This window comes from Catharus ustulatus, chromosome 2 (assembly GCF_009819885.2).
Source record: "Catharus ustulatus isolate bCatUst1 chromosome 2, bCatUst1.pri.v2, whole genome shotgun sequence".
NCBI classification, from domain to species: Eukaryota; Metazoa; Chordata; class Aves; order Passeriformes; family Turdidae; genus Catharus; species Catharus ustulatus.
The window spans coordinates 123,889,136-123,916,089 of NC_046222.1; the positions used below are offsets into that span (position 1 = coordinate 123,889,136).

Here is a 26,954-nt window from a genome sequence, read left to right on the forward strand (position 1 = left end):
GTAATTAATCATACAGAAAATATATAAAAAATGGAAGATACTGTGTTGAATATCTTTTTTTCTTTTTCTTTTCCAGGCATCTATTAACAAGCTAAAAGTGACAGAACCATGGCTCAGTTTCCAACACCTTTTGGGGGTGAGTGGTTTCTGGTGTGTTCTGTGTGCAAAACCTTGCCATAAACATGTTCCTTCCCAAGAGTCTGCCCTAGAGAAGGGCTTGTGCAGAGTGATCTCCCTGAGCTCAGAGTTTCTCTGCTTTGGGATGGCAGAAAGGACACAGAGCCCTGTGTGCTGCCCTGATCCCTTCCAGCCCCACACTCTGTCCCTGCAGGGCACATCCAGGCACTCCCCACCTCATTCTGCTCCTCTGGGACTGGACAAGTGCAGATGCTTTTTCCTTTCAGGGTTCTTGGACTTACTAGTTGCTAAAATGTCCAGCAGATGCCTTTGGTATCACTTCCAGTTTTTCCTTGTTGTCCCATCACCCACATTTAGGTTAGGACAAAAGTAACAATTTTTAGCTCTTCATTTACAACAGGGGAAATGCAGTGAAAAATCCAGGATGGGCCCTGGCAGTGCAGTAGGGACAGGATGAAGTTCTGCTTTGTCTAAGTAGTGTCTAAGAAGGAGCTCCTGGAGCCTGCACTGAAAACATCAGTGTGTTAGATAACCTTCACTAGAACTTGTTCTTCTACTCTGGTATCTGCGCCTTTTACTCACTAAAACACTGCAGCTCTCACTGAAACCTAGTTACTGACTTACTTATCCTAAAACTCACACTTACTCTTCTACTTAAGCTCCCATTTTGTGTGTGGGTGGCTGAACATGTTTCAATCCATCCAAGGGCTTTAATTCAATCCCTGCACTCTGCCTTCTGCCTGGAGGGTTCAAGCAGCCCTTGTCTCACTGACCCCAACAGCCTTGGGCACTGCCAGGGATCCTGGGGCAGCCACAGCTGCTCTGGGCACCCTGTGCCAGCCCTTCCAGGGATGAATTCCTTCTGTAACTCACCCAAATTTCCCTTTTTTGAATCTAAACCCATCCCTGCTTGTCCTGTCTCAGTTCCTGATAGTCCCTGTTCCTTGTAGGCCCCTTCAGATGCTGGGAATCCCTCTGGGAGTTGTTTTGCAGCTGATCTACAGATCACATTAAAACCAAAATTCCAAAACCATGTCAGTGCTGAGACAGAGAATCTGCTCTGCTTGCACTTAAAGGTTACAGCTGTTGAGGGCTTTTCCTGGGCAGGGTCAGATGGGATTTTGGGGAGGAGAAGCTGCTTTTGCAGGCAAGGGAATGAATTCCAGCTGTGTGTGCTCTGGGGGGCAGATGATCTCCCACCCTTGGGCTGTTTGCTGAAGGTTATGAAATGTTTACACTCAAATAAAAGAGAGTGGTTTGTAGGTAATGTTTCTTCATGTCATTTCTCCTTTTTTTTGAACCAGGCAACCTGGATATCTGGGCTATTACTGTGGAGGAGAGAGCAAAACATGATCAACAGTTCCATAGTCTGAAACCAACTGCTGGATTTATCACTGGTAAACAGTTTCCGCTTCTAATTTTGTTTAGTCCAATCTTAACTAGTGAGCCTGAATGTGCACAGAGCTGCCTGGGTGACTTATGGGCATAATAATTAGAAAATTTGAACAGGTATTTCTTATTTTGTATCCCATTGTTGCAGTGTCTTGCCAGCTTTTCTGTTATTTTCTGATATTTTCCCCATCGTGCTGTGGAAGGGAGTGATGGGTTCTTGGTGCCTGGGATCAGCCCACTACACTAATATTGTGATGAATAAAAGATCTGATTTAATAAAGGGGCTCAATTTAACTGAAATCAGATTTAGAAATTCAGTTTGTACAGCACTGACATCAGCATGGTTCACCTCTTGGAATGATCTAAATGCAAAACTGATGGAAGCAGTGGGAAGCAAAGCTCCAAATCAAGGAATTGCACTGATCCTAACCAATTTTCATCAAAAAATTATGAAAATTGAAAATTATGGTCCCTCTTTGTTTTGTTACCCTGAATTTTCTTAGTTCTTTGTAAATGATCATCAGTCATGGAAGGGTTGGGCTTCTGGTGCAGATATTTTTGCCTCCTGTTCCCCATTCCCTGTGCCAGGTGTTTGGGGCTGGAGCTGAAGCCATTTCCTATTTATTTTACAGGTGATCAAGCCAGGAACTTTTTTTTCCAATCTGGGTTACCTCAGCCAGTGCTAGCACAGATATGGTGAGTGTGGGGTGGGCCCAGGGCTGTTTGTGGGGCACCCTGGGGTGGGGCTGAGCTCTCCTGGGGCTCCTCAGGGGTTTGGGGGGGATCTGCATGCAGGGCTCCCTGGGGCTGGGGCAGGGCAGGCTGGGCTCAGTGGGGTGGGGATCAGCTGGGACAAGTGCTGGCTCCTGCCCTGGGGTCACTACAGCCCCATGGAACGTTCCAGTCCTGGGGGAGAGGGGCTGGGAAAGGCCTTGGGGTGCTGGACATGACCCCGGGGGTGCCCAGGAGGAGCCCCATGGCCCTGGGCTGTCCCAGCAAATGGATTTTAGGAAATTGAGGGTTTCAAACCCTCATTTCAAATTGTTAAATGCTTCCAGCTCTGTTCAAACTGGACTAATACAATTTCTAAACCCACTAATTAGTAATAAATGTGCTGATGGGAGAGCCTAGGCAAGAGCTGCAGTGTTTGTTACAAAAATGAAGGTTGACACAGGCTGTTCCCATTGGAGTCAGAGCTTCAAAGTGGAAATTTCTGTCACTGCTTGAGTTCAAACAGATCCAAACCTGTGCCCACTGCACAGCCATCCCTGCAGTGCCAGATGTTCCTGCTCCAAATGCTGTGACCCTGCCAGACCTGGAGCTGTGTGTGCAGGGACAGGGCACAGGGAATGGCTCCACTGCCAGGGCAGGGCTGGGTGGGATCCTGGGCAGGAATTGTTCCCTGGCAGGGTGGGCAGGGCTGGGTGGGATCTTGGGCAGGAATTGTTCCCTGGCAGGGTGGGCAGGGCTGGGTGGGATCTGGGGCAGGAATTGTTCCCTGGCAGGGTGGGCAGGGCTGGCACAGGGTGTCCAGAGCAGCTGGGGCTGCCCCTGGATCCCTGGAATGTTCAGTTCCAGGTTGGACACTGGGGCTGGAGCAGCCTGGGACAGTGGGAGGTGTCCCTGCCATGGTTGGGGTGGCTCTGGGTGAGCTCTGAGGTCCCTTCTAACCCAAACCATTCCATGACTGTTCATGGTTTTCATTAATAGTATTAGTACCAAAACAGATTTTGGTGCTAGACAGAGAGAATTAAAACTGGTTTCCATTCTAAATTGGTAAAACAGCAGAAGGATGGAGAACTCTGGAGAAATCTGTTACCTTTTCCTCTGTGAACTATTTGAGTTTATTGCCATTACAAAAAACTTTCTGGTGCTGTTAAGGACCTTTAAAGGCAGAAATTTGCTCTTACAGGAAAAAAAAGAGGAGAATTATTTAATTTCTTTGGAAATCTGCATGCCCAGATCTACATGGCTTTTAAATAAAGAGCTTATTTTCTAATTATCTCCATCCTACAAATACCAAAGCTGGTCTGGTTGTCTGATTTGCTGAAGCCTCAGTGAGTGTTGAAATATCCCTTTGGAACTTCTTAAACTAAATTAAACAAGGAAAGAAGTTTTGTCTTAAGACATAGTAAATAGTCTGATTAAGGATCTCTTCCTCTCTGAATTATTCAGTTTTCCAGGCTCTTGAGAGGAAGGGAATCATTCCACTCCCTCTGGAGTTGTCATAGAGACAAGACCTGCACATTTTTGTTAATGAAGCTGAACTAAAACTTATTCAAGCTGCCTTTCTAAATCATAAAGCAGCTCCTGGACATTCCTTTCTCTTGACCTCTCTTATTTTTTCAGTCATGTCTGAATTGAGAGAAGTAAATATTTCTGTAAACTTCTTTATGTAGATCCTTGAGTGCTTTAGAGGGGGAGTTCTGGAGTAATGAGCCCCAAATCTCATTTCTGGGGTCACAGGGAATAAATCTGATCAATCCCTCATTTCTGGGGTCACAGGGAATGAATCTGATCAATCCCTCATTTCTGGGGTTCATAAGGAATAAATCTGATCAATCCCTCATTTTTGGGGTTCATAAGGAATAAATCTGATCAATCCCTCATTTCTGGGAGGTGACAAGGAATAAATCTGATCAATCCCTCATTTCTGGGGTTCATAAGGAATAAATCTGATCAATCCCTCATTTCTGGGGTTCATAAGGAATAAATCTGATCAATCCCTCATTTCTGGGGTCACCAGGAATAAATCTGATCAATCCCTCATTCCTGGGGAACACAAGGAATAAATCTGATCAATCCCTCATTTCTGGGGGATCACAAGGAATAAATCTGATCAATCCCTCATTTCTGGGATTCATAAGGAATAAATCTGATCAATCCCTCATTTCTGGGGTTCATAAGGAATAAATCTGATCAATCCCTCATTTCTGGGGTTCATAAGGAATAAATCTGATCAATCCCTCATTTCTGGGAGAACACAAGGAATAAATCTGATCAATCCCTCATTTCTGGGATTCATAAGGAATAAATCTGATCAATCCCTCATTTCTGGGGTCACCAGGAATAAATCTGATCAATCCCTCATTTCTGGGGAATCACAAGGAATAAATCTGATCAATCCCTCATTTCTGGGGAACACAAGGAATAAATCTGATCAATCCCTCATTTCTGGGGAACACAAGGAATAAATCTGATCAATCCCTCATTCCTGGCTCCACAAAAGCTTCCCCAGAGTTCACAGCCCAGCAGCTCCCTGGTTTTTATTAACATTGAGAATTCCTGTGTCCCTTGCATTCCTCATTCAAGGAAAGCAAAGTCTGTGGGACCTCAGTGAGCAGAAAAGTGAATTATTATGGTCTGCCATGACAGCTTCTCTGCTGTTCCACCCTTCACCAGCTCCAGGCTGCTGATCAATTAAGAATCCTCTAATTGGGCTTTGAGCTGGGCCTGCAGTGGCTTGGGAGATAACTGTGCTTAAGCAGAATAATCTGCCTTTCTTTAGAGCCCTGAGCAGTGGGGCCTCAAAGAGCATCTCCTGTGAGCCTGGAATGAAAGGGGAGCTGCAATAACCAGGGCCAGGGCTTCTCCTGCTTTTGGAGTTATTTTGGCAGCACAGGGTCACTGGGTGTGCTGAGATCTGCTCCCTCCCAGCCTTCCTCAGTCTGTGTCCAAGGGTGGGTAACTGGGAGGGGTTCTGAGAGCTGGGAATTACAGAAAAAGGGGGATTTACACAAAGTGGGGGTGATTCTGGGAGCTGGGAATTACAGAAAAAGTGGGATTTACACAAAGTGGGGGTGATTCTGGGAGCTGGGAATGACACAAAAAGGGGGATAGTTCTTGAAACTGGGAATTACAGAAAAGGGGGGGGGGGATTTACACAAAGTGGGGATAATTCTTGGAGCTGGAAATGGCAGAAAAGGGGGAGTAATTCTGGGACCTGGGAATTACACAAAAAGGGGGATAATTCTGGGAGTTGGGAATTACAGAAAAAGTGGAATTTACACAAAGTGGGGGTGATTCTGGGAGCTGGGAATTACACAAAAAGGGGGATAATTCTGGGAATGACACAAAAAGGGGGGAATTTACACAAAGTGAGGGTGATTCTGGGAGCTGGGAATGACACAGAAAAGGGGATAATTCTGGGAGCTGGGAATTACACAAAAAGTGGGATTTACACAAAGTGGGGGTGATTCTGGGAGCTGGGAATTACAGAAAAAGTGGGATAGTTCTTGAAACTGGGGATTACAGAAAAAGGGGGGGGGATTTACACAAAGTGGGGATAATTCTGGGAGCTGGAAATGGCAGAAAAGGGGGAATAATTCTGGGAGCTGGGAATTACACAAAAAGGGGAATAATTCTGGGAGCTGGGAATTACAGAAAAAGTGGGATTTACACAAAGTGGGGGTGATTCTGGGAGCTGGGAATTACACAATAAGGGGAATAATTCTGAGAGCTGGGAATTACACAGAAAGGGGGATAATTCTGAGAATTACACAAAGTGGGGGTGATTCTGGGAGCTGGGAATTCCTGCACAGGCATCCATGGTGTGGCTGAGTGCTGCTCACTGCTCATGGCACATCTGGGACTGTGCAACCCAGTGTGGGAATGTCTGAATCAGTCCAGATTTGGGAACTTAACACAGTGCTGGTTTCATGGATAGATTTTTTCTGTGCTAATTACAGCATATATGATGGGAAAACTGCCCAGGTTCAGTTTCTGCACCTCATAAATGCCAAAGTGATCAAGCTGGCTTTGCATTCTGCAGAAAAGATGAGAGGAAGGAGGAGGAAAAGATCCATGGGGAAGGATTTGTCAGCACCTGAGCCCTGGGATGGTGCTGAGCCCACTGCAGCTCTTGTCTGAGATCCAAACACAGGCCTGGCCTACAGGATAAAATAAATATTTAGTCAGTGTTTAATCCATTTACTGTGCCCTGGTTCCGGCCAGAGCACAAATGAAGCAAATGCAAGAGCACCAGATTGTCCCAATTTCATTAGGAGCAGAAATGGGAGGAATTAGGTGGTGTTTGCTGGCAGGCCCTCCCTGCCTTTCAGGTGCTGCACAGCAAAATCCAGCAGCTCCTGCAACTAGAAATGAAAATGTGCCCTATTTTTGCAGGAGGAGTTTGTCAGACAAAAGCTGCTTTTTCCTCATGCTGTAAAACTGCAGAAATTCTGGGGGTGCAGAGAATCTCTGCACTGATATTTGTGCTGGTGATTTCAATGATGAAGCTGTTGGTGTGGTGTGAAGGAGTTCACAGAAGGTCAGGTGTTGAATGGAAAGTGAATTGGAGTTCAGTGAGAGCGGTGACACTGGTGCACATCAGAGTTTCTGATTGCTGGGCAGTGAATCTTTGCTGTGTCAGCAGGAAATGGTGCCTGGAGACTCAGGGTTCCTGCAGGGTGATCTGTGCTCCTCCTGCATTTTCCTGGCCAGGGATAGAACCCACTGAGCTTATTCCTAGAAAGGTTTATCTCTTATAAATCAAAGTATTTGCAGGTGTAAAAGCCACTGGTGAGAGTATTATGGGATAGGCTGGGACACCTGGGGGTGACACCTGGGCAGGAGAAGCTCCAGGGAGAGCTCAGAGCCCTGCCAGGGCCTGAAGGGGCTCCAGGAGAGCTGAGAGGGACTGGGGACAAGGGAGGGAGGGACAGCACACAGGGAATGGCTCCACAGTGGGGTTTGATGGGATCTTGGGAATTAGGAATTGTTCCCTGGAGGGGCTGGGATGGAATTGCCAGAGCAGCTGTGGCTGCCCCTGGATCCCTGCAATGTTCAGTTCCAGGTTGGAGCACCTGGGACAGTGGGAGGTGTCCCTGCCATGGTGAGATGGCTCTGGATGGGCTCTGAGGTCCCTCCCAGCCCAGTCTGGGATATTCTGGGATATTCTGGGATTCAGCATCTCTCAGGCACAGCACATGCTTTAAGCATATCAGTATCTACATCTCACTGTCCTCTCCAGACTTTCTTTAAATGCTCTTCACAGATTTAATTTCTATTCTTTAGTCCCATGACATCAGAACTGGTGGGTTAAGGCAGCTCCTCCTCTGAAAATCCTTTCTTAGGAGGTTTGGGGTGGTTTGGAGTGTCTGCTGCTGCTGGGGATATATACCTGGGCTGATCCCTGCATGGGGATTTTCAAGTTTTGGGGTTTTTTTTTTGGAGTGGAAGAATTTCCATTGTGCCACTGCCTTTACCTGGCTGTCTCCTTGTGTATCACTTATAAATAGCTGTTAATTCTCTGGGGTATTTTGGGATAACTTTCCACCTAGTTGCACAAAATCTCTCTTGGAGAGGAATTCAATCAGAAATGAAGCTCTGGTTTAACCACCCCAGAGCCACACCCATGAGATAGAAATAAATACATCACCTTCAAAATCTGTATTATTCCAGTGCTGAAATCTGTGTTTAATTCTTCAGAGAATGCAAAGAAAGAAGCCCAGTGTGTAAGAGTGAGTTTACAGCCAGTTGTGTCATTGTGTGCACTTACAGGGGAGTTTTGGTGTGTGGTGGCAGGAGCTGACACTCTCCTTCCTGCTTCTCTCCCCCCAGGCTCCCACCCCTCTTCCCTGCTGAGCTGGGTTTTCTTAACTAGCAAGGGAAGGAACAAAAAGCAGACTGTTTAAGTCAGACTCCTTTCCCTGAAAGCCTATTCAAGGCCCAGCTCAATGTTTCATCTGGAGTGCTATTGTTTAATTGAAAACACATTTGCACACTCGCAGATGGAGCAGTGCTGAGGGGAGTCACAGATTTAGAGAATGTTTTAGTTTAAGTACAGATTTGCAGGCTCAGTGATTTGCTGCTCTGTGCTGCTGATTGAGGAGCCTGTGCTTTCATTGGTGTGATTTTTGCAGTTTTTGTGCAGCCACATTTGTTCTGGGTGCTTCGTTGTCGTTCCTCCAGAAGTGAAAAGCAACTTTATAATTATTTATTAATCACCCTAGGAAAGAAATCAAGGAGGTCTTAAGTTTAAATAGTGTCTTATTTTTAGCCTGGCATAATTTTGGGTGGAAATTGGTGAGAATCCCAAATCCCTGGGGCTGGAAAATCCCTCCCAGGTCATCCATTCCCAGCTGTCCCCACGGCCACCTTGTCACCCTGAGTGCCACCTCCAGGTGCCACCTGCAGGGATGGGCACTGCAAACCTCCCTGGGCAGTGCCAATCCCTGAGCTCCCTTTCCATGGGGAAATTGCTGCTGCTGTCCCCCTGAGCCTGCCCTGGCCCAGCCTGAGGCCGTTCCCTCTCCTCCTGTCCCTGTTCCTGGAGCAGAGCCCGACCCCCCCTCCCTGCCCCTCCTGGCAGGGACTTGTGCAGAGCCACAAGGTCCCCCCTGAGCCTCCTTTTCTCCAGGCTGAGCCCCTTCCCAGCTCCCTCAGGAATTCTCCAGCCCTTCCCAGCTCCCTCAGGAATTCTCCAGCCCTTCCCAGCTCCCTCAGCCCCTCCAGGGCTCCATTCCCTTCCCCATCCATACCTTGAACACCCAACCTGTGCGAGCTGCCCCTGGGGCACAGCCTGAACTTCCTGCTTGCAGAATGTAACTGTGACATGAAACCACTGTTTTGCAGGGCTCTAGCTGACATGAACAACGATGGCAGGATGGATCCCTTGGAGTTCTCCATAGCTATGAAACTCATCAAGCTGAAGCTGCAGGGTTACCAGCTCCCGGCCGCGCTGCCGCCCGTCATGAAGCAGCCGCCCCTCGCCCTGCCCGCTGGCCCAGGCTTTGGTAAGGTCCCTCTTTCCCTCTGTTCTCCTCATTGCTGCAGCAATTCCATTGTCCTTTTGCAGTTTCTCCAAGATAATTTTAGGAAGAAGGGCTTTTAAAAGCACACAGAGTCAAACCCTGATGTTGCACATGTGCTGGGACAAATTGAGCTTTTACCTGAGCTGAGCTACTTGCTTCAGGTTTGCACTGCTCCAAACCAAACGTGCCTCAGGTGGCAGGGCTGCTGCATTCCAAAGGGCTGGAGCTGTGCTTTAAATTGTTGGCATTACTGCATCTCCAGCTTTGGCAAGATTTGCTCTGTTCTTGAGTTTTTACAATCCCTGCACCTTCTGGCCTGTGCTTGGAAGTTTGGCCACTTCTTTGTGTCTCAGGGTTGAAGGAGTGAAACTTCTGTTCTCTTTAAAAATCTCACCCTAGAGATCTGTTAATTAATGTTGATACAGGTGTCAGTAAAATGGAGCTGGTCACTTGTTTTTTGTGGGATCATGGAATGTTTGGGTTGGAGGGACCTTAAATCCCATCCCACCCCTGGCATGGCAGGGACACCTCCCACTGTCCCAGGTGACTCCAAACCCCAATGTCCAACCTGGCCTTGGGCACTGCCAGGGATCCAGGGGCAGCCTCAGCTGCTCTGGGCACCCTGTGGGAACAATTCCTGCCCAAGATCCCATCTACATGTCCTGAGGAAAGGGAACAGGGCCTTTGATAAACTGCTTGCAGCAGTGTGGTTTGATCTACTGTAACCCTCACAAGTATTCCAGTCAGAAGTAAAATTCTTTGGAAAAAAGCAGTGAAACTGGGTAGAGCAAACACAGGGTTAAGTGAGAAAAGGCAAAATGAAATGAGCCCCCACCAAGCCCAGGCAGTGGTGATTCCCCTGTTCCCATTCCCTGTAGATTGATGTGATGTGCACACCCCTCCTCCTTCCCCTGGCACCTCTGGCCCTCCTTAACCCTCCCTGGTTCCCTGCAGCTGTGCTCCCCTCAGCCTGTCACCCTGTGCTGTCCCCATGAGCCTGTGATCCCTGTGCTGTCCCCATGAGCTGTGTCCTGTCTCATCCCACCCCAAGGCTGGAGCACTAATCCTGGGGCACTAATCCTGCAGCTTGTGTGCCAGCCTGGGGGTTCACTCCTCGCTGGGCTGCCAGCACTGCTCCTCACTCAGCTCAAGGCACACAGCTCCCTTCTCAGCAGGTGCTGCTGCTCACTTTGGGGCTGTCCCTGTGCCCTGTGTGCCATTCCTGTCCCTGCTGTGCTGCCCTGGGCTGGGGGGGCTGTGCCAGGGGTGGGGAGCTGCCCCTGGAGGTGTCAGTGACCCTCAGGAGGTGGCAGTGACCCTGCAGGAGGTGGCAGTCACCCTGCAGGAGGTGTTGGTGACCCTCAGGAGGTGTTGGTGACCCTCAGTAGGTGGCAGTGACCCTCAGGAGGTGGCAGTGACCCTCAGGAGCTGTCAGTCACCCTGCAGGAGCTGTCAGTGACCCTCAGGAGGTGGCAGTGACCCTCAGGAGGTGGCAGTCACCCTTAGGAGGTGTTAGTGACCCTCAGTAGGTGACAGTCACTCTCAGGAGGTGGCAGTGACCCTCAGGAGGTGTCAGTGACCCTCAGAGCTGGCAGTCACCCTCAGGAGCTGGCAGTGACCTGCAGGAGGTGGCAGTGACCCTCAGTAGGTGACAGTCACTCTCAGGAGGTGGCAGTGACCCTGCAGGAGCTGTCACTCACCCTCAGAAGGTGTCAGTCACCCTGCAGGAGCTGTCAGTGACCCTCAGGAGCTGTCAGTGACCCTCAGGAGCTGTCACTCACCCTCAGGAGCTGTCAGTGACCCTCAGGATCTGTCAGTCACCCTCAGAAGTTGTCACTCACCCTGCAGTCCCCGCGGGTCTCTCTCTCTGTGTGTGTCACAACCAACCTGTGCTTTTCTCCCCCCTAGGTCTCGGGGGCATTGCCAACATGCCATCCCTCAGCAGTGTGCCCATGGCATCCATGCCAGTGGTGGGGATGTCCCCCCCTCTGGTGTCCTCTGTCCCTGCAGCCGTCCCTCCCCTGGCTAACGGAGCTCCTGCTGTCATCCAGCCCCTGCCTGCTTTCGCTCACCCCGGTACGCTGCTCTCACTCTCTGTCTCCTGCTCCTAACAGCTCCCCTGCATTTCCTGCAACACTGCAGGTAGCCACTCCCAGTGATGCCTCTGGGGAAGGACTGGGCCTTGCTTTAGCCCACTTGGCACACTTGGAGAAGAGCTAAAGGAAGGAATGTGGACGTGGCCTCCCGCAGGAGTCCCTCGTGGTGAGAAAATAAAGCAGCACTTGGAGAAGTGAACTTGCCAGCAATCTGTTGCCTGGAAATTGGGCCTCTGCTGGCTCTCTATAGCTGCTGAAGTACTGCTGTTTGTTTAATACTGAACTACATATGGTTTCTAACTTGTACCAAAATATAATTTGGTATCAGCAGGGTTTCCATAAAGACAGGAGGGAAGTGCCCTTGTGTTCCCCTCTGCTCTGATCTTTGTATTGTTAAAAAGTTCCCACCAGACCCACAGTGGTTGTAGTTGATGTAGGAGCTGAGTGAATGTCTTGGGAATTGCCTGGTTCGCTGTGAATAGCAATAAATCCCTGTTTTCTCTCTTGCCAGCCACTTTGCCAAAGAGTTCTTCCTTCAGCCGCCAGGGGCCGGGAGCTCAGCTCAATGCAAAGCTGCAAAAGGCACAATCCTTCGACGTGGCCAGGTGGGGCAGGGACAGGGAGGGGCTCCAGGGGGGTGGCAGAACTCCTTCCCTTTGTCACAGGTTGTCTTAAATAAGAGTTGTGGCAGAAATCCTGCAGAGGTGCCACTCCAGATTCTGTGAGGGGCTGTGGTTTCACAGGGAGTGCTCCAGGAGCAGGGACTCATGGAAATAAAATAATCAGCTACTCACAGAGCTGCCATTATCCCCACCTGACTTTCAGAACAGCATTTGCTTCTATAAACAAAACCTGCATTGTGCACACACTCTCCTGCTACTGTGAAAACAAGACAAGTAATACATTATTTAAAATTAGCAACTCCAGGGTAATTGCTAAAAAAAGGCAAAATATTTAATAGGTCTCATGTTTTAAATGCACTCCACATCACTCTTTCTTCTATATCCAAGTTCTGTGTGAAAAATCACTTAAAGGGCTTTTAGATTATTCCAAGTGGTTTTACTCTGGTTAAAAAAATTGGATCTAACAAATTACAACTTTCTTAGAGGAGGTAAGAGAGGGATTTCCCAAAGTCTTTATAAATCATCTGTCTCACAGGTCTATGGCAGAGCTTTTTTGTAAGAGAAAAATGGCTTGGGACACAATTAAATGATCTGGTTTTATTTCCATTTCCTTCTGCAGGCTTGTCTGTTGCCCTGCTATTAGATAAGGGACACTTCTCACTATTGGCAAATAATTAAAAGTCTTTCAAAACAATTCCCTTTCTCTCTGAAACCTAAACCAGGAGAGTTGAGGCTCTTGCAGGGTGATCTGTGCTCTTGCTGCATTTTCCTGGCCAGGGATAGAACCCACTGAGGGTCTGTCTGTGCTTATTCATAGAAAGGTTTATCTCTTATAAATCAAATTCACTTTCTCTCTGAAACCTAAACCAGCCAGGAACAGAATAGGGATGCTCTGATGTAATTTTTGTGTAACACAGAAGTTAAAATATGTGGAACCCCCCAGTCCAGCAAAACTGGGGAGGAATTCCTATGGGTAAAAATTAAATATGTGGCCTTTTTTCTTATTTTCATTATTGAAGGGGCAGCTTGTTTTTGCTCTGCTCCCATGAGGGGGTATTATCAAAGCTCAATTTTGGAAATCAAAAATAGAAATAGAGATACTGGTTTGTGTCTTGTCATGTGAGAATGGTTTATAAGGTCAGAAAAAGGACAGAGTTTGAATGTGCCTACAGGCAGAAAAACTCAGCTCCTTGTTGTTCAGAATTAGGATTTCTCAGCCTTCAAGCCTGAGAAATTGGAGCTGCAAATGAGCTCAGCCTGCAATGGGAGTGAATTAAAACTGGGGATATTGCATTCCTCACTTGAGTTCCATTATGAGAAACTTTACATTCAAATTTGGCTTTTCCACACCTTTATTTCTGCATTTCCAATCTATTTCACATTTGTTTTCCTTCATCAGCTTTATTTGGCCAAGAGAAGCAGTTAAAGCCAGAGTAAAATGGGATGTTATTCTGCATTTCCTGTTACATGTTTAGGTGAAAGCTTGTAGCTCCTCTGAACAGTTTAAGTTCCTTCATTCTCTGCCAGTAAAGAAAAAAGCAAAACTCTTTAAAAAATCATCTTCCAAGAGACTGAACTGAGATAAATGTTTGCAAACAAGAGGTCAAAACTGTGGTGGTTTCAGGAATAGCAGGAAATGTTAGATCATGGAATCATGGAATGGTTTGGGTTGGGAGGGACCTCAGAGCCCACCCAGTGTCACCCCTGCCATGGGGACACCTCCCACTGTCCCAGGCTGCTCCAACCCCAGTGTCCAACCTGGAACTGAACATTCCAGGGATCCAGGGGCAGCCACAGCTGCTCTGGGCACCTCAGAACCTCCCCATCTTCCCAGCAGAACTGGGGAAAAGAACATTTTCAGGCATGAAACTTGGTCCAGTGCAGCACTTCAGCCTCTTGTGAAGCCCTGGAGACTCAAGGTTCCTGCAGGGTGATCTTTGCTCTGTCTGAACTTATTCATAGAAAGGTTTATCTCTTATAAATCAAAGTATTTGCAGGTGTAGAAGCCACTGGTGAGAGTATTATGGGATAGGCTGGGAGAGCTGGGGGTGACACCTGGGCAGGAGAAGCTGCAGGGAGAGCTCAGAGCCCTGCCAGGGCCTGAAGGGGCTCCAGGAGAGCTGAGAGGGACTGGGGACAAGGGAGGGAGGGACAGCACACAGGGAATGGCTCCCAGTGGGGTTTGATGGGATTTGGGAATTAGGAATTGTTCCCTGGGAGGGGCTGGGATGGAATTGCCAGAGCAGCTGTGGCTGCCCCTGGATCCCTGGGATGTTCAGTTCCAGGCTGGAGCAGCCTGGGGCAGTGGGAGGTGTCCCTGCCATGCTGGGGTGGCTCTGGGTGGGATTTGGGGTCCCTCCAAGCCAAACCCTTGTGTGATTTATACTCTGTGATTGTTCCCATGACCTTCCTGAGATGACATCCCCAACTGTCCCTGTTGTCCTGCTGTCCCTGCAGCTCTCCTGCCGTGGCAGAGTGGGCTGTGCCTCAGTCCTCACGCCTCAAGTACCGGCAGCTCTTCAACAGCCACGACAAAACCATGAGTGGACACTTGACAGGTACTGGCACAGCTTCTGTTGTCTCCTTGTTTCCAGCTGTAAAATCCAGTTTACTTCCACTGAGGGTGTTCTTCACACAGTAAGAGACTCATCAGTGATTTTCTGTTTTAATCTCCCAAGTGCTTAATGCTCTTGTTTAAAAGCAAATATTCATCACAGCTGGGATCATTTTATCACCATCTTTTCTTTATTTTCTGCAAAGTTGACCCTGGGAAATGTTTCTGGGAAAACCTGTGCAGGCATTTCCGGTGCTTGGTTCACTCACTGCTGAGAGCAGTGTCCAGTTCCAGGGAGAGACTAGACTGCTTCCCTGGCTTGATTTTACCAGTTCTGGTGCATGTCTGTGCTTTAGAGCTTCCTTGGGTTTTTATCTGAGTGATTTGTTTTCCCAGAGCAGCTGTGGCTGCCCCTGGATCCCTGGAATGTTCGGTTCCAGGTTGGACACTGGGGCTGGAGCAGCCTGGGACAGTGGGAGGTGTCCCCATGGCAGGGGTGGGATGGGTGGGATTTGAGGTCCCTCCCAACCCAAACCCGTCTGGGATTCTGTGGTTGCTGTGCAGAAGTGAAATATTATTTCTTGGTTATTTCTGGGAGCCAAATTCCTGCTGGTCACATCTCTTGCTAACTTTGTTAATACTTGTTTCCCTTTTTTAGGTCCCCAAGCAAGAACGATTCTCATGCAGTCCAGTTTACCCCAGGCTCAGCTGGCTACAATATGGTAAAATAAATGTTTTCATTTCCATCAAAACAAAAACTCTTCTGAAACCTCTGCACTGGAACCTGTGGGGTTTTCTCCCTTTTCAGTCTCACCTTGCTCTTTGTGTGTAACTTTATAAAGAAAACCTGCACTTCTCTGCCTTTATTAATATTATTCCACAAGAGTGGAGGAGTGTCTTTAGTGTGATGTTCTGGAAGTTGGGGTTCAGTGCTGGGTTTTTAGGCAGAGCAGATGTTCAGCATCCTGTGCCTTCCACATCCCCTGACAGCACCAGGGTGGTAGAACAGGAATTTTATCCCAAACCAACTTTCTGTGGGACTTCTCTGCCTTTTTCATGGCTTTGGGAGGACTGATTTCCCAGGGGCTGGACTTACAGACCTTTACAATAATGGATTTTCAAAGGATTTGTCTCAGCTTCCCTTTTGCCTTCCAACTTGCTGTTTGCTGAACTTTATTATGTTTTTATTGCCCCATGGAAGTTGTTCCTAATTAACTTCTGTCCTTTAGGAGTGTTTGCTTGGGAAGCACTGGAGCTGGCCCAGGGCTCAGTGTGAGGATGGCAGTGGTGCAGTCCCTCTGACAAGGCCATTGAGCTGCACTTGTTCTCTTTGCAAAGCTCTGGGAGTTGTGTTATAAATTAAAAACCACTCTGTCCTTCTCTGTTTCCTGACAAAGGGATAAGAACAAATCAGCCCAGTCCCCCAGCAGCAAGAAATGCTCAGCTTTTGCCAGCTTTGGAGTGTTTGTGTGGGCAGGCACTGCCACCAGCTCACTCCAGAGCTGCACACAGCACTCACAGCTGGGGACATTCACATCTGCCAGTGCTCTGGGATCAGGAAGGGACATTCCAGCTCTTGCTGCTCCTTCCTGAGCCCTGCTCTGGGGCTCTGCTGTGTGGGGTGAGCTTTGTCAGCCTGTGCTGGGCTGAAATCCTGACTCAGACACTCAGAGGGAAGTTGATGCTCAGCCTTTGTGTATCCTGGGAGTTCTGTCCAGGTCAGGACCTGGCTGATCAGATTTCTGTGCCTGGTACATTCCCAGTGTCCTGGCTTGTTCCTTGCTCCAGCCTGAGGAGCTCAGTGGCACAGGGGTGGTTGGGTGAGGCTGTGATTGTGTCCCAAATTTAAATCCCATCAGCAAAGTCCTGTGCCTTGGGACTGCAAAAGAATTTATCTCTTATTTTCCTTTGATTCTCACAGTACCATGGGAGATTTTCCTGCATGATTAGAGTGCAGCATACTGGAGAAACAAATCCTGAGTTGGAAGGGACCCCCAGGGATCATCCAGTCCCAGCCCTGCCCTGCCCAGACCCCCCAAAATCCCAACCTGGGCATCCCAGGCAGCTCTTGGAGCTCTGTGCCCATTCCCTGGGGGAAGAACCTTTCCCTAAAATCCACCCTAAATCCCTCCTGGCCCAGCTCCATCTGCTCCCTGGGTGCTGTTCCTGGCTGTTAATTTTGTCCAACACCACTTTAACAGGAGTAAAAGCATTTTGTACTGTTGGGACTCTGCTTTGGGGCCATCCAGAGACATTACTCCATAATTTCTGTTATGTGCATAATGCCAGGGTGGGATGGTTCTTGTTGGACTAGAACATCACTGACTTTGGTTTCAGTGCCAGTGGGTGCCCTGGAATGTGAGATAGGAGCCTCCAGGGAGGAAGGAGACCAGAGCTAGAAGTTCTGCCAAACAACTGAGCTGGTTCTTTTGGTGTTCACAAGGTGTTCAGGAGAACTCCAGTGGTTAAAGTTCTCAAAGTTCCTTCCCTGGCAGGTGCTCCAGGCAGCACTCAGAGCAGGTGAAGGAGAAGCCATGGCTGCCAGGCTGGATTTCAGGCAGACAGCCACGAGAAATGGGGGAAATAGGGAAGCATTTGGGGTTGGCTTTTCATTTGTTTTGAAAAAGCAGAGTAGTGTGGAAAAAAGAGTGAAAAAATTGAATTAATTTGGAACTGTGTATGTTGAAACAATGCCTTTCAACAGTGATTTTTAATATTTAATAATTCCCTTGCTTTGTCCCTTCCCTTTACCAAGGAATCTGTCTGACATTGATCAAGATGGGAAGCTGACAGCTGAGGAGTTTATCCTGGCTATGCACCTCATTGATGTAGCAATGTCTGGTCAGCCCCTGCCACCTGCACTGCCCCCAGAGTTCATCCCTCCTTCCTTCAGGTAACTGCTCACCCCTTGGGGGCCTCACTCGTGAGTTTTGCACTCCATTTGGGGTGGTTCTGTGAGCACAGGACACTGAGCAGTGCCCCCTCACCTTCTGCTGGGTAAGAACAGGATTTGTGCTGGCACACCTTCCAAACCTGCTCAGTCTGGCCATAGAAATCTAGATTTAACTTCAGCTTGTACTCCTTAGAGCAGTTGGGATGTGTTGGAATTGCAATGTGGATTTGCACTGCAGCACATCCAGAGCTCTTCTGGTGCAGCTGGGTTTGGGAACAGTGGGGTCACTCAGCACTTCTCCTGCTCCATTTCACTTCCTTGTGGAGAAATTGGTGGCAAGACAGTAACAGCAATGGAAATAAGTGTTTTATACTTTTATGTTTTGTCAAATATCCTCCTAAAGATTCCCAATTTTTGTGTATTCCACTTGGGATCTTGCTTTTAGCCTGACTACAGTGAGCTCTTCCTCTGTCTCTGCTATTTTTGCTGTAGTTCAGGTCAGCATTTCCCCAAACCCAGACTGGTTGGGGAAAAATCTCCCCCCAAGTGAGAGATCTTGGGGAAAGGGCTGAGCCCATCTGGAAGCAGAATTTGGGGCTGGGGTTCTCAGCTCACCAGTGATCTGCTGGGATACTGGAAAATCCTGTTCTCCTGAGGCAATGGCTGAGTGAGACCCTCTGGGCAGCACTGAATGAACACTGAGTACATGAATACATCATTGTATTTAATTTGATCTCATCATTGAACCATGAATCATTTGGGTGGGCCTGGGCTCTGTTAAGCACCTGCAATTCCTGTTTCCTTGGCAGAAGGGTCCGCTCTGGCAGTGGGATTTCTGCTGCCAGTTCAGTGTCTGTAGACCAAAGGTTACCAGAAGAACCAGCATTGGAAGAGGAACAGCAGCAACTGGAGAAGAAATTACCAGGTGAGCAGGGGCAAACTGGGATATTTAGTGGGCTGTTCCCAGAGGGGAGGAATGTTGTCTTTTCCAGAGCAGATCAGAGGCACAGCCAGGAGCCTGTGCCTGATCCTTGGGCTTGGTGGCCCTGGAGATGGGGAGAGCCTTCAGGCTCCTCACACAGGCAGCCCTTTGCAGCCCTGGCAAGGAAAAATTCCTGCTGCCTTCATCCTCTGGCTTGGCTGAGGTGCTCTTTGAAAGATCCCAGCATTCCCCCAGAGACCTGTTTCCTTGGAGTGTGTGTGACAGTGTGGGGCTTAGTACAGATTCCAGCAGTTCCAGGAAGAGAACTAAAGGAAGAGGGAATTGGCAGCTGGAGAGGAGCACAAGCTGGAAAAGACAAGAATTGCAGGTTCAGCAGCTGTTGGCCAATGTGTCCAACCAGGGCAACATGGGGTGTCCCTGGCCTTGCATCCCAGAAATGTCCCTGCTGGCCATCCAAGGGAGAGGAGTCTGGGAATGGGACACAGAGGGTAAGGAAAGGAACAGAAGGTGCAGTGAAAGAATCATTTGGATGGAGGTGCTGAGGAGTGAGGGGCAGGAAGGGCAGGGCCTGCAGGGGGGTGTCAGGGAGGCTGTGCTGAGGGTCAGGCTGTTCTTTGGGACAGTAGGTGGTGAGGCTGTGGATGCAGGAATCCAGACTTGCTGGGCTCAGCTGCTCAAGAACCTAAACCATTTATTTTCCTGACAGTAATGAGTAATCTAATGAGAACAGCAACTTTAAATAAAGTTCTGGTCATTTGCATAATGGCCTTTTGATGCTGTCAGCAGCTGAATTCTTTGCTCTGCACTAATGGAAGTGTTGGCTCTATTATCCAATAGCACATACATATCCAAAATGTACAGAGGAATTCCAGATCTGTGTCCTCATGGAGGATCAGCTGGAGAATGGTTTGTCTAAATGATCCCCACTTGCTGAGCTTTGTGGAGAAAGCTGAGGACCTGAGGAATGGGAATGGAAATTCCCTCCTGGGTTTGCTGAGGATGTGGCTTTGAGGGGATTGTTGCCTGGAAAGGCTGAGCTGGAGCAGAGAGCAGACAGAGCAAAAGGAATAAAATGGGATTTATTGAAAGGATTCACCTTGGGCAGTGCAAGGGCCTGGATGAGGCTACACCCAAATCAAATCCAAGATGGATCCTGGTCATGAGTTTTACACTTTTATCAGTTTTGGTTCATCCACACACTGGGGTCAGTTATCCAAGCACAGCCCAGGCTATGGAGTCCCAGCCCCTGCTTTGCCCCTTTCCCTCACTGTGTTTATGATTTTTGGGTACCAGCTGTCCTTGGTTCTCCAGCTGGGAAGGAATTGTTTTGTCCAACTTCCCTGTGAAGAGAACTTACTTAACATGAAGTTTCAGAGTTACACTCCAAGCAGCAGAGATTGTGAAAAATATAAAAGCTCAAAGGTGTCAAGATGAACAATGTCAGTGCTAATGCTGAATCCAGGCTGGCCTGTGGCGCTGTTATCCCTCCATCCAGAGGTGCATCCTCTGCTGCTGGCACCTTGATTCACTTTGCTAGGGACCCCTTTGGATTTATTTATATGGTTGATGTAGGAAATGGATTTATAAAGAGTTTTTAGCCTGACAGAAGGCTCACACTTGGAGGTAAGAAATACTGACTTTAAAATGCAGTGGAATGGGACAGATATTGTTTAGAGAGAAATGGAGCTGGAAAGAAGTTCCAAAGGATGGCCTTGCACATAAAACTAGATACTTTGGAGAAACAGAACTGTGGAAGATGCACCTTTCATAAAGAAAGAAATGTTTCTAATGTGCTGTAATTAGGAAATAGTTGGCTTCTGATTGTGATGGCGTAAGTTATAACACCTGTATTGTCTCACCCTTGATATGAAACTAAAAATGCAATAAAAGGTTTTCCAAACACCTCTCAGTTGCCCCATGTCTGGCTCAGAAAAGAACAAAACCCAGCAGCTGGTTTGTTTGAAGCCAGAGTTAACGAAGGCGTTTGTCCCTGTCCTCCCACCCCGTGTGTGCTGCTCACAGTGACCTTCGAGGACAAGAAGCGCGAGAACTTCGAGCGGGGGAACCTGGAGCTGGAGAAGCGCAGGCAGGCCCTGCTGGAGCAGCAGCGCAAGGAGCAGGAGAGGCTGGCCCAGCTCGAGAGGGCCGAGCAGGAGAGGAAGGAGCGCGAGCGGCAGGAGCAGGAGCGCAAGCGGCAGCTGGAGCTGGAGAAGCAGCTGGAGAAACAGCGCGAGCTGGAGCGGCAGCGCGAGGAGGAGAGGAGGAAGGAGATCGAGAGGAGAGAGGTGAGCTCTGCTTTGGGGTGCTGTGTTAGCATGGGAACACATGGAGAGGAGATGGAGAGAGGTGAGCTCTGCTTTGGGGTGGGGTGTTAGCATGGAACACATCCTGAGGAGATGGAGAGGAGAGAGGTGAGCTCTGCTTTGGGGTGGGGTGTTAGCATGGGACATATGAGAGGAGATGGAGAGAGGTGAGCTCTGCTTTGGGGTGGTGTGTTAGCATGGGAACATGTGGTGAGGAGAAGAGATGGAGAGAGGTGAGCTCTGCTTTGGGGTGGGAGGTTAGCATGGAACACATGGAGAGGAGGAAGGAGATTGAGAGGAGAGAGGTGAGCTCTGCTTTGGGGTGCTGTGTTAGCATGGGAACATAGGAGAGGAGGAAGGAGATGGAGAGGAGAGAGGTGAGCTCTGCTTTGGGGTGGTGTGTTAGCATGGAACACATCCTGAGGAGATGGAGAGGAGAGAGGTGAGCAGTGCTTTGGTGTGGCATGTTGTTAGCATGGGAACACATCCTGAGGAGGAAGGAGATGGAGATGGAGAGAGGTGAGCACTGCTTTGCTGTGGCATGTTGTTAGCATGGGAACACATCCTGAGGAGGAGAGGAGATGGAGAGGTGAGCACTGCTTTGGTGTGACATGTTGTTAGCATGGAACACATGGAGAGGAGATGGAGAGGAGAGAGGTGAGCTCTGCTTTGGGGTGACATGTGGTTAACATGGAAACACATGGTGAGGAGGAGATGGAGAGGTGAGCACTGCTTTGGTGTGGTGTGTTGTTAGCATGGGAACACATGGAGAGGAGATGGAGAGGAGAGGTGAGCAGTGCTTTTTTGTGGCATGTTGTTAGCATGGAAGTCTTTAGCAAACCAAACACAGGCACTGCTTGCGGGGTTATCCCCGGTGCTCTTGCACCCTTCCTGCCGGGTTATCTCTAAATGATTACAGCAGCTAATAATTGCTAAAAAGGTTATTTAGTGTAAAAGTGCATCAGTCCTCAAAGGCACAGTCACAGACATTAAAGTCCAGGCTGAGGTTCAGCATAAAGCCCAAACAAGAGCAGGAGCTGTCCCTGGGGGTCCCTGGGGGTCCCGGTGTCGCTGCCGGAGCTCCGATCTTCTGCTGGGCTGTTGGAGACGCTGCAGGCACGAAAAAGGGATGGAAAAAAGCAAAAAGCAATGGCAAAGGCAAAAAGCACCAACTCTCCCCAATACATAATCTCATACAGGGTTTCTCTAACAAGCTAACACATAAATTCAAACCACTTTCAGCCTATGAAAATTCTAATTTCTTAACACGCTGGGATCTGTATGAACCACGTATTGGATCTGTCTTGTTCCAGCTGAAAAATGGCAGCAATATTCTCACTGAAGTTCTGTTTTGTCTAAGTAGTGTCTAAGAAAGAGCTCCTGGAGCCTGCACTGAAAACATCAGTGTGTTTGTGAACCTTCACTAGAACTTGTTCTTCTACTCTGGTATCTGCACCTTTTACTCACTAAAACACTGCAGCTCTCACTGAAACCTAGTTACTGACTGACTGACTGACTTTATTTATCCTAAAACTCAAACTCTGAACTTAAACTTACACTTACTCTTCTCCTTAAACTCCCATTCTGTGTGTGGGTGGCTTAACATGTTTCAGTCCATCCAAGGGCTTTAATTCAGTCCCTGCACTCTGCCTTCTGCCTGGAGGATTCAGGCAGCCCCTGTCTCACTGACCCCAACATCCCGTCATCACAGGGGATTGTGTGCAGGGGCTTTTATTGCAGAGCTCTGGGAATCAGGGCTACAAACCCAAATCTGGCTCAGCATGGATTCCAGAGGGACATGTTTTTATACCCTTTTTGTTATGTACTATATACTAATTATTAAATGTGGACTGCTTGCCTCTGGTAGTTCTTTGCTACCAGAAGCTGAGAGTACTGACACATTAATCAGTGACCTCTCAGCAGCCCACACAGCCAGCAGAGAGACCAGGGCCCTGCAGGACAACATGCTTTTGACCTCTCACTTCTTTAGAAATAATGATTATGATTACTGTTATTGTTATATTTGATGTTAAGAGGTGTGTGAATGAATGAAACAATACTTCTGGCATTCATGATTTTCCAGGGATGGGTTCATTTCATAGAGTCCCAGAATGGTTTGGGTTGGAAGGGACCTTAAAGATCCTCCAGTTCCAGTTGTGCCACAGCTAGGGATGACTTTCACCAGAGCAGGTAGCCCCATCCAGTCTGGCCTTCAGTTTATTTAAGGAAACACACCCTGCTCAGCCCAAAAATCTCCTTTTTTCTCCCACTGCCAGACCATGATGGGTTCAGCACAGAAACACTTGGCTGTTCTTTGCAAAGCTACAGCAGGTCTAAGACTGGAGGTTGGAAAGAGATTTGAGTATGTCCTGGAGAGTTCTCCCAGTGCTGGTATTAAACAAGCTGTTAAATCAGCAAACTGGAACTTGGAAAACAGGAAAAGAGGAAAACAGAGGGGATTTCTGTTCAGTCACCTCTGCTGTGCAGGGAGCCATTTGTGTGTGCATTGCTCTAAATGAATCCCAGAGCAGGAATTCCCAGAGTTGCAGATGTTTGGTTCTGGATGTGCAGGCTGCCAAGAGGGAGCTGGAGAGGCAGAGGCAGCTGGAGTGGGAGCGCAACCGGCGGCAGGAGCTGCTCAACCAGAGGAACAAGGAGCAGGAGGACATCGTGGTGCTCAAGGCTAAGAAGAAAACCCTGGAATTCGAGCTGGAGGCTCTTGTGAGTGCAGCTCAAACACACAAGCACAGCCTGCTGCTGACTGTGCCCTGCCTGTGTTTGTTGTCTGTAATTTCACGATTATAAGCCGCACCATTTTGACTAAAATTTTGGTCTGAACCCAAAGTGCGGTTTATAATCAGGTGTGGTTTATATATGGACAAAGAATGAAAAGTTGCTGTTTTAGTTTGGAGGACAGGTGTCTGCTGAGAAAGGCAGGAGCTTCTCTTTGAAATGGAGAATGTAAACCCCCGCCCTCCAAACTATTATAATTTTGAAATCAAGGGGCTCTCAGACAAAGATATGGGAATTAGGAATAACAGTTCTTTACTAGGGAAATTAAAATAGAAATACAGCGCTACAAAGAACAAACCCCAAACCCTGACACAGTCAGAGTACAGCCTGACACCCGTCAGGCAGGGTGTTGGCAGCAGTCCCATCCCATGGTGGCTGCATCCTCCTGCAGTGACAGATGTGGCTCAGCTGGAGCAGTGCTCCTGTACAAGGTGCAGTTTCCCTCCGGAGCTCCAGTGGTGATGTGGAGAAATCCGGTTTTCCTCTGGAGTCCAGTGGAGAAAGGGGCTCCCTTAGTGTCCCAAAACCTCTGTTTTTATCTTGGTAAGAAATGTTGGGCTCTTCCCCCTGGCTGGAGCAACTCCCAATGGGATGCAGTAATTTTATCAGTGCCACAGTGGGACTCAATGGCCATGAGCAGAAAATGACTGGCTGGAGGAAGGATGGGTTGTGAAAAGATAAAGAACAATGCCCTGCCTGGTTTCAATGGATGCCCATTAGCAGAATATCTCCCAGGGAGATCAGGATCACTGCCCCACCCTCAACAGATGGTGACAGAATAGATACCTTTGATCACATCCTGTATTGTAACCTGTGGCTTATAATCGTGAAATTATTGTAGTTTTTAGATCCAGACTTGCATGACCAAACGTTTTGGTTAAAAAAATAAATGTATAAAATATGGAATTTTCTTTTCTTTTAAAGAATGATAAAAGAAACCAGTTGGAGGGGAAGCTTCAGGATATCAGGTGTCGGCTGTCGACCCAAAGACAAGAAATTGAAAGTACAAATAAATCCAGAGAACTAAGAATTGCAGAAATCACCCATTTGCAGCAGCAGCTACAGGTGAGAAACCTTCTCAGATTTTATTCTTAGCCTTGAATTTTGACCTCCTCAAAAACAGCAACATCCTGAGCAATGAGCTGTTGCTCACCCTTAAAGGATCACTGCAGATAATTTGTCATCCCTGTAAATTCCTGTCCTTCAGAGGTGGCTGGGAACTGCTTCCTACACCTGAAGGTGTGTTTGGGATTATCCCTTCATCCTGCTGTCTCCTGCTGTGGGCAGCAGGAAATGCTTTGGCTCCAGGTGTTTTTGGGGATGAGGAGAAGGAAATTGCCCAGGGTGGATTTTGCTGTTTGTGTCCTGGGGGAAAGAACTGGCTGCAGTGAAGTGACTTGTTAATTTTTTTAATTATAAAAAATAATGAACTTTCAAAATGGCAGTTCCCAGTGAAAGGAGGGAGTTGCTGATCTAACTCTGGCATTTGCTTTTCTTACTGATATAAAATTCTGTCACATTGGAGTTGGAGCTGAGTAGGTGTCTGCCTTTGGTGAAAGAATATTCTTTAGAGTTTGTTTTTTTCAATGGGCTGTAGTATTTGTAGTATTCTTCTCTTTATTAAATACTTCATAGGGCTTGAAATTAATTCTTGGTCATGGGGGCTCCCAGTGTGTTTGTACAAAGAATCTCACAGTGATGGAGCTGAGGTGTAAAACCTGCCCTAAAACCTTGCCCTGCTCCTCCATCCCAGCTCACTCCTGCTTCCCCTGGCACTTGTTCTCTTGGGTTTGGGCTTTGAGGTGGTTTGGCAGCAATAGCTGTGGCTGTGTGGTGATGCCTGCTCTCATTGTCTCCACCACTGATATTTCCCTTAGTGTCACTTGAGGTGTTTTTGTCCCAGTTGTGATCCCAGAAAATGTCACTACTTAGGACAAAAGGCCACGTTTTGTCTGGGGAGGACCTTAAAACTTTTTCCTGAAAGAAATATTATTTTTTCAAATATCCTGTATTTTTTTAATCTCATCTGTAGAGGACAGACTGAAGATGTAAATGAGTTTTATAAAAGGAGGTTTTCATCCTCTAAACTCTCAAATAAGTTAAAAAGTCAATATTGTCATTATCTTTGTAGGGTGATATATCTTCATTGGGAATAGTTCTGTTTAATACATCTGACATTCCTGTGGGAAGATGAGTTAGTTCAGAGGAGTAATTATTCTTCAGCCTATTAATTACTTCCAAGTTGCAGTTTAATGAAACTTGTGGAAGAAGTGGAGTCCCAGCTGATGCTGCTGAGGGCGATGTGTGCCAGCTCTGCTCTGTGCTGCTTGCAGGGATGCCCAGAGGGATCCTGCTCTCCTGGGCTGTGTTTGAGGCACATCTGTGCTCAGTACTGCAGGGCTCCTTTACCTCCTTTGGCTCCCAGGTGATTTAAGGAGATTTTCCCTTGTCCAAGGGGCAGGAGCTGGGTTTTGATTTCCTCTGCCACGTGGGACGTTACTCAACTCTTGGCCTTTTTTGTTGCACGAGTTTCCAGAGTTTCTGCCATTAATTTCTCTCATCTGTTTCTTCAGCACAAGGAAGGGGTGTGGAATCCATGTGGTGGCTGTTCTTGGCCAGATGCTTCTTCCATGGCTGAGTGTGCTTTCAGGAAGCAGGCCTTGCCCTTCCTGATCCCCTGGCATTCTCTGTCCTTACACACTCCCCAAACTATTCGGTGTGTTGAGTAATCTGGGATGTGTGCAAGTGCTCTGGCCTTTGCAAACAAAGCAGCTGATGTTGTGATCACATTCCACCCTCAAATGCAGTCCTGTGCTGCTTTTTGTACTTGGAGAAGGAGAATTTCTGTTTCATGCTGATGTCCATTCTGCTGCTTGGTTGGTCTGCAGCATTCTCAGAATCACAGAAACACAGAGGGCTTGGGTTTGGAAGGGACCTGAAAGCTCCCCCACCCCCTGCCTGGGCAGGGAACCCCCACCAGAGCAAGGCTGTAAATTGTGTGGATATTGTGGATATTGTGGATATTGCTGTTTCCCATTTGTTTCGGGCAGGTAAGAGTCCCAGGATGGCAGTCATGGAATATCCTGAGCTGGAATAGACCCTCAGGGATCACCCAGTCCCAGCCCCCACAAAATCCCAGCCTGGGCATCCCTGGCAGCTCCTGGAGCTCTGTGCCCATTCCCTGGGGGAAGAACCTTGCCCTAAAACCCACCCTAAATCCCTCCTGGAACAGCTCCAGCCTCTGCCTGGTGCTGTCCCTGACCTCAGGCTGCTCCAGGCTGCACTGACCAAGTGACCTCGTGGGGCCCCTCCAGACCCTTCCCCATCCCCTGTCCCTCCTCTGGAACCTTTCCAGAAGCTTCTGATCTTTAACTGAGCCATCCAGAGCAGTCCCCAGCACTGGAGAGGGTTCTGTCCCAGTGAGGGGAGGATTTGGGGAATCCAGCTTTTGGGAATTCCCTGGGA

At 48.2% G+C, this 26,954-nt stretch overlaps 1 protein-coding gene across 5 annotated transcripts in view; it reads left to right on the plus strand.

Annotated features, from left to right (window-relative positions):
• The window catches only part of ITSN1 (intersectin 1), a 106,765-nt gene that overhangs the window by 24,771 nt on the left and 55,040 nt on the right, over positions 1-26,954 (plus strand). For 3 of the 5 annotated variants that reach the window (XM_033051045.2, XM_033051046.2, XM_033051049.2), the window contains exons 2-14: positions 77-136; positions 1,443-1,535; positions 2,163-2,226; positions 9,106-9,266; positions 11,193-11,360; positions 11,892-11,985; positions 14,461-14,561; positions 15,216-15,279; positions 17,313-17,450; positions 18,260-18,375; positions 20,416-20,678; positions 23,268-23,417; positions 24,414-24,554. In XM_033051045.2, the coding sequence (XP_032906936.1) occupies positions 109-136; positions 1,443-1,535; positions 2,163-2,226; positions 9,106-9,266; positions 11,193-11,360; positions 11,892-11,985; positions 14,461-14,561; positions 15,216-15,279; positions 17,313-17,450; positions 18,260-18,375; positions 20,416-20,678; positions 23,268-23,417; positions 24,414-24,554 (1,581 nt within the window). In that variant the 5' untranslated portion in view covers positions 77-108. The remainder of the gene's footprint in view (positions 1-76; positions 137-1,442; positions 1,536-2,162; positions 2,227-9,105; positions 9,267-11,192; positions 11,361-11,891; positions 11,986-14,460; positions 14,562-15,215; positions 15,280-17,312; positions 17,451-18,259; positions 18,376-20,415; positions 20,679-23,267; positions 23,418-24,413; positions 24,555-26,954) is intronic. The other 2 variants (XM_033051047.2, XM_033051048.2) reach the window with 1 other exon arrangement.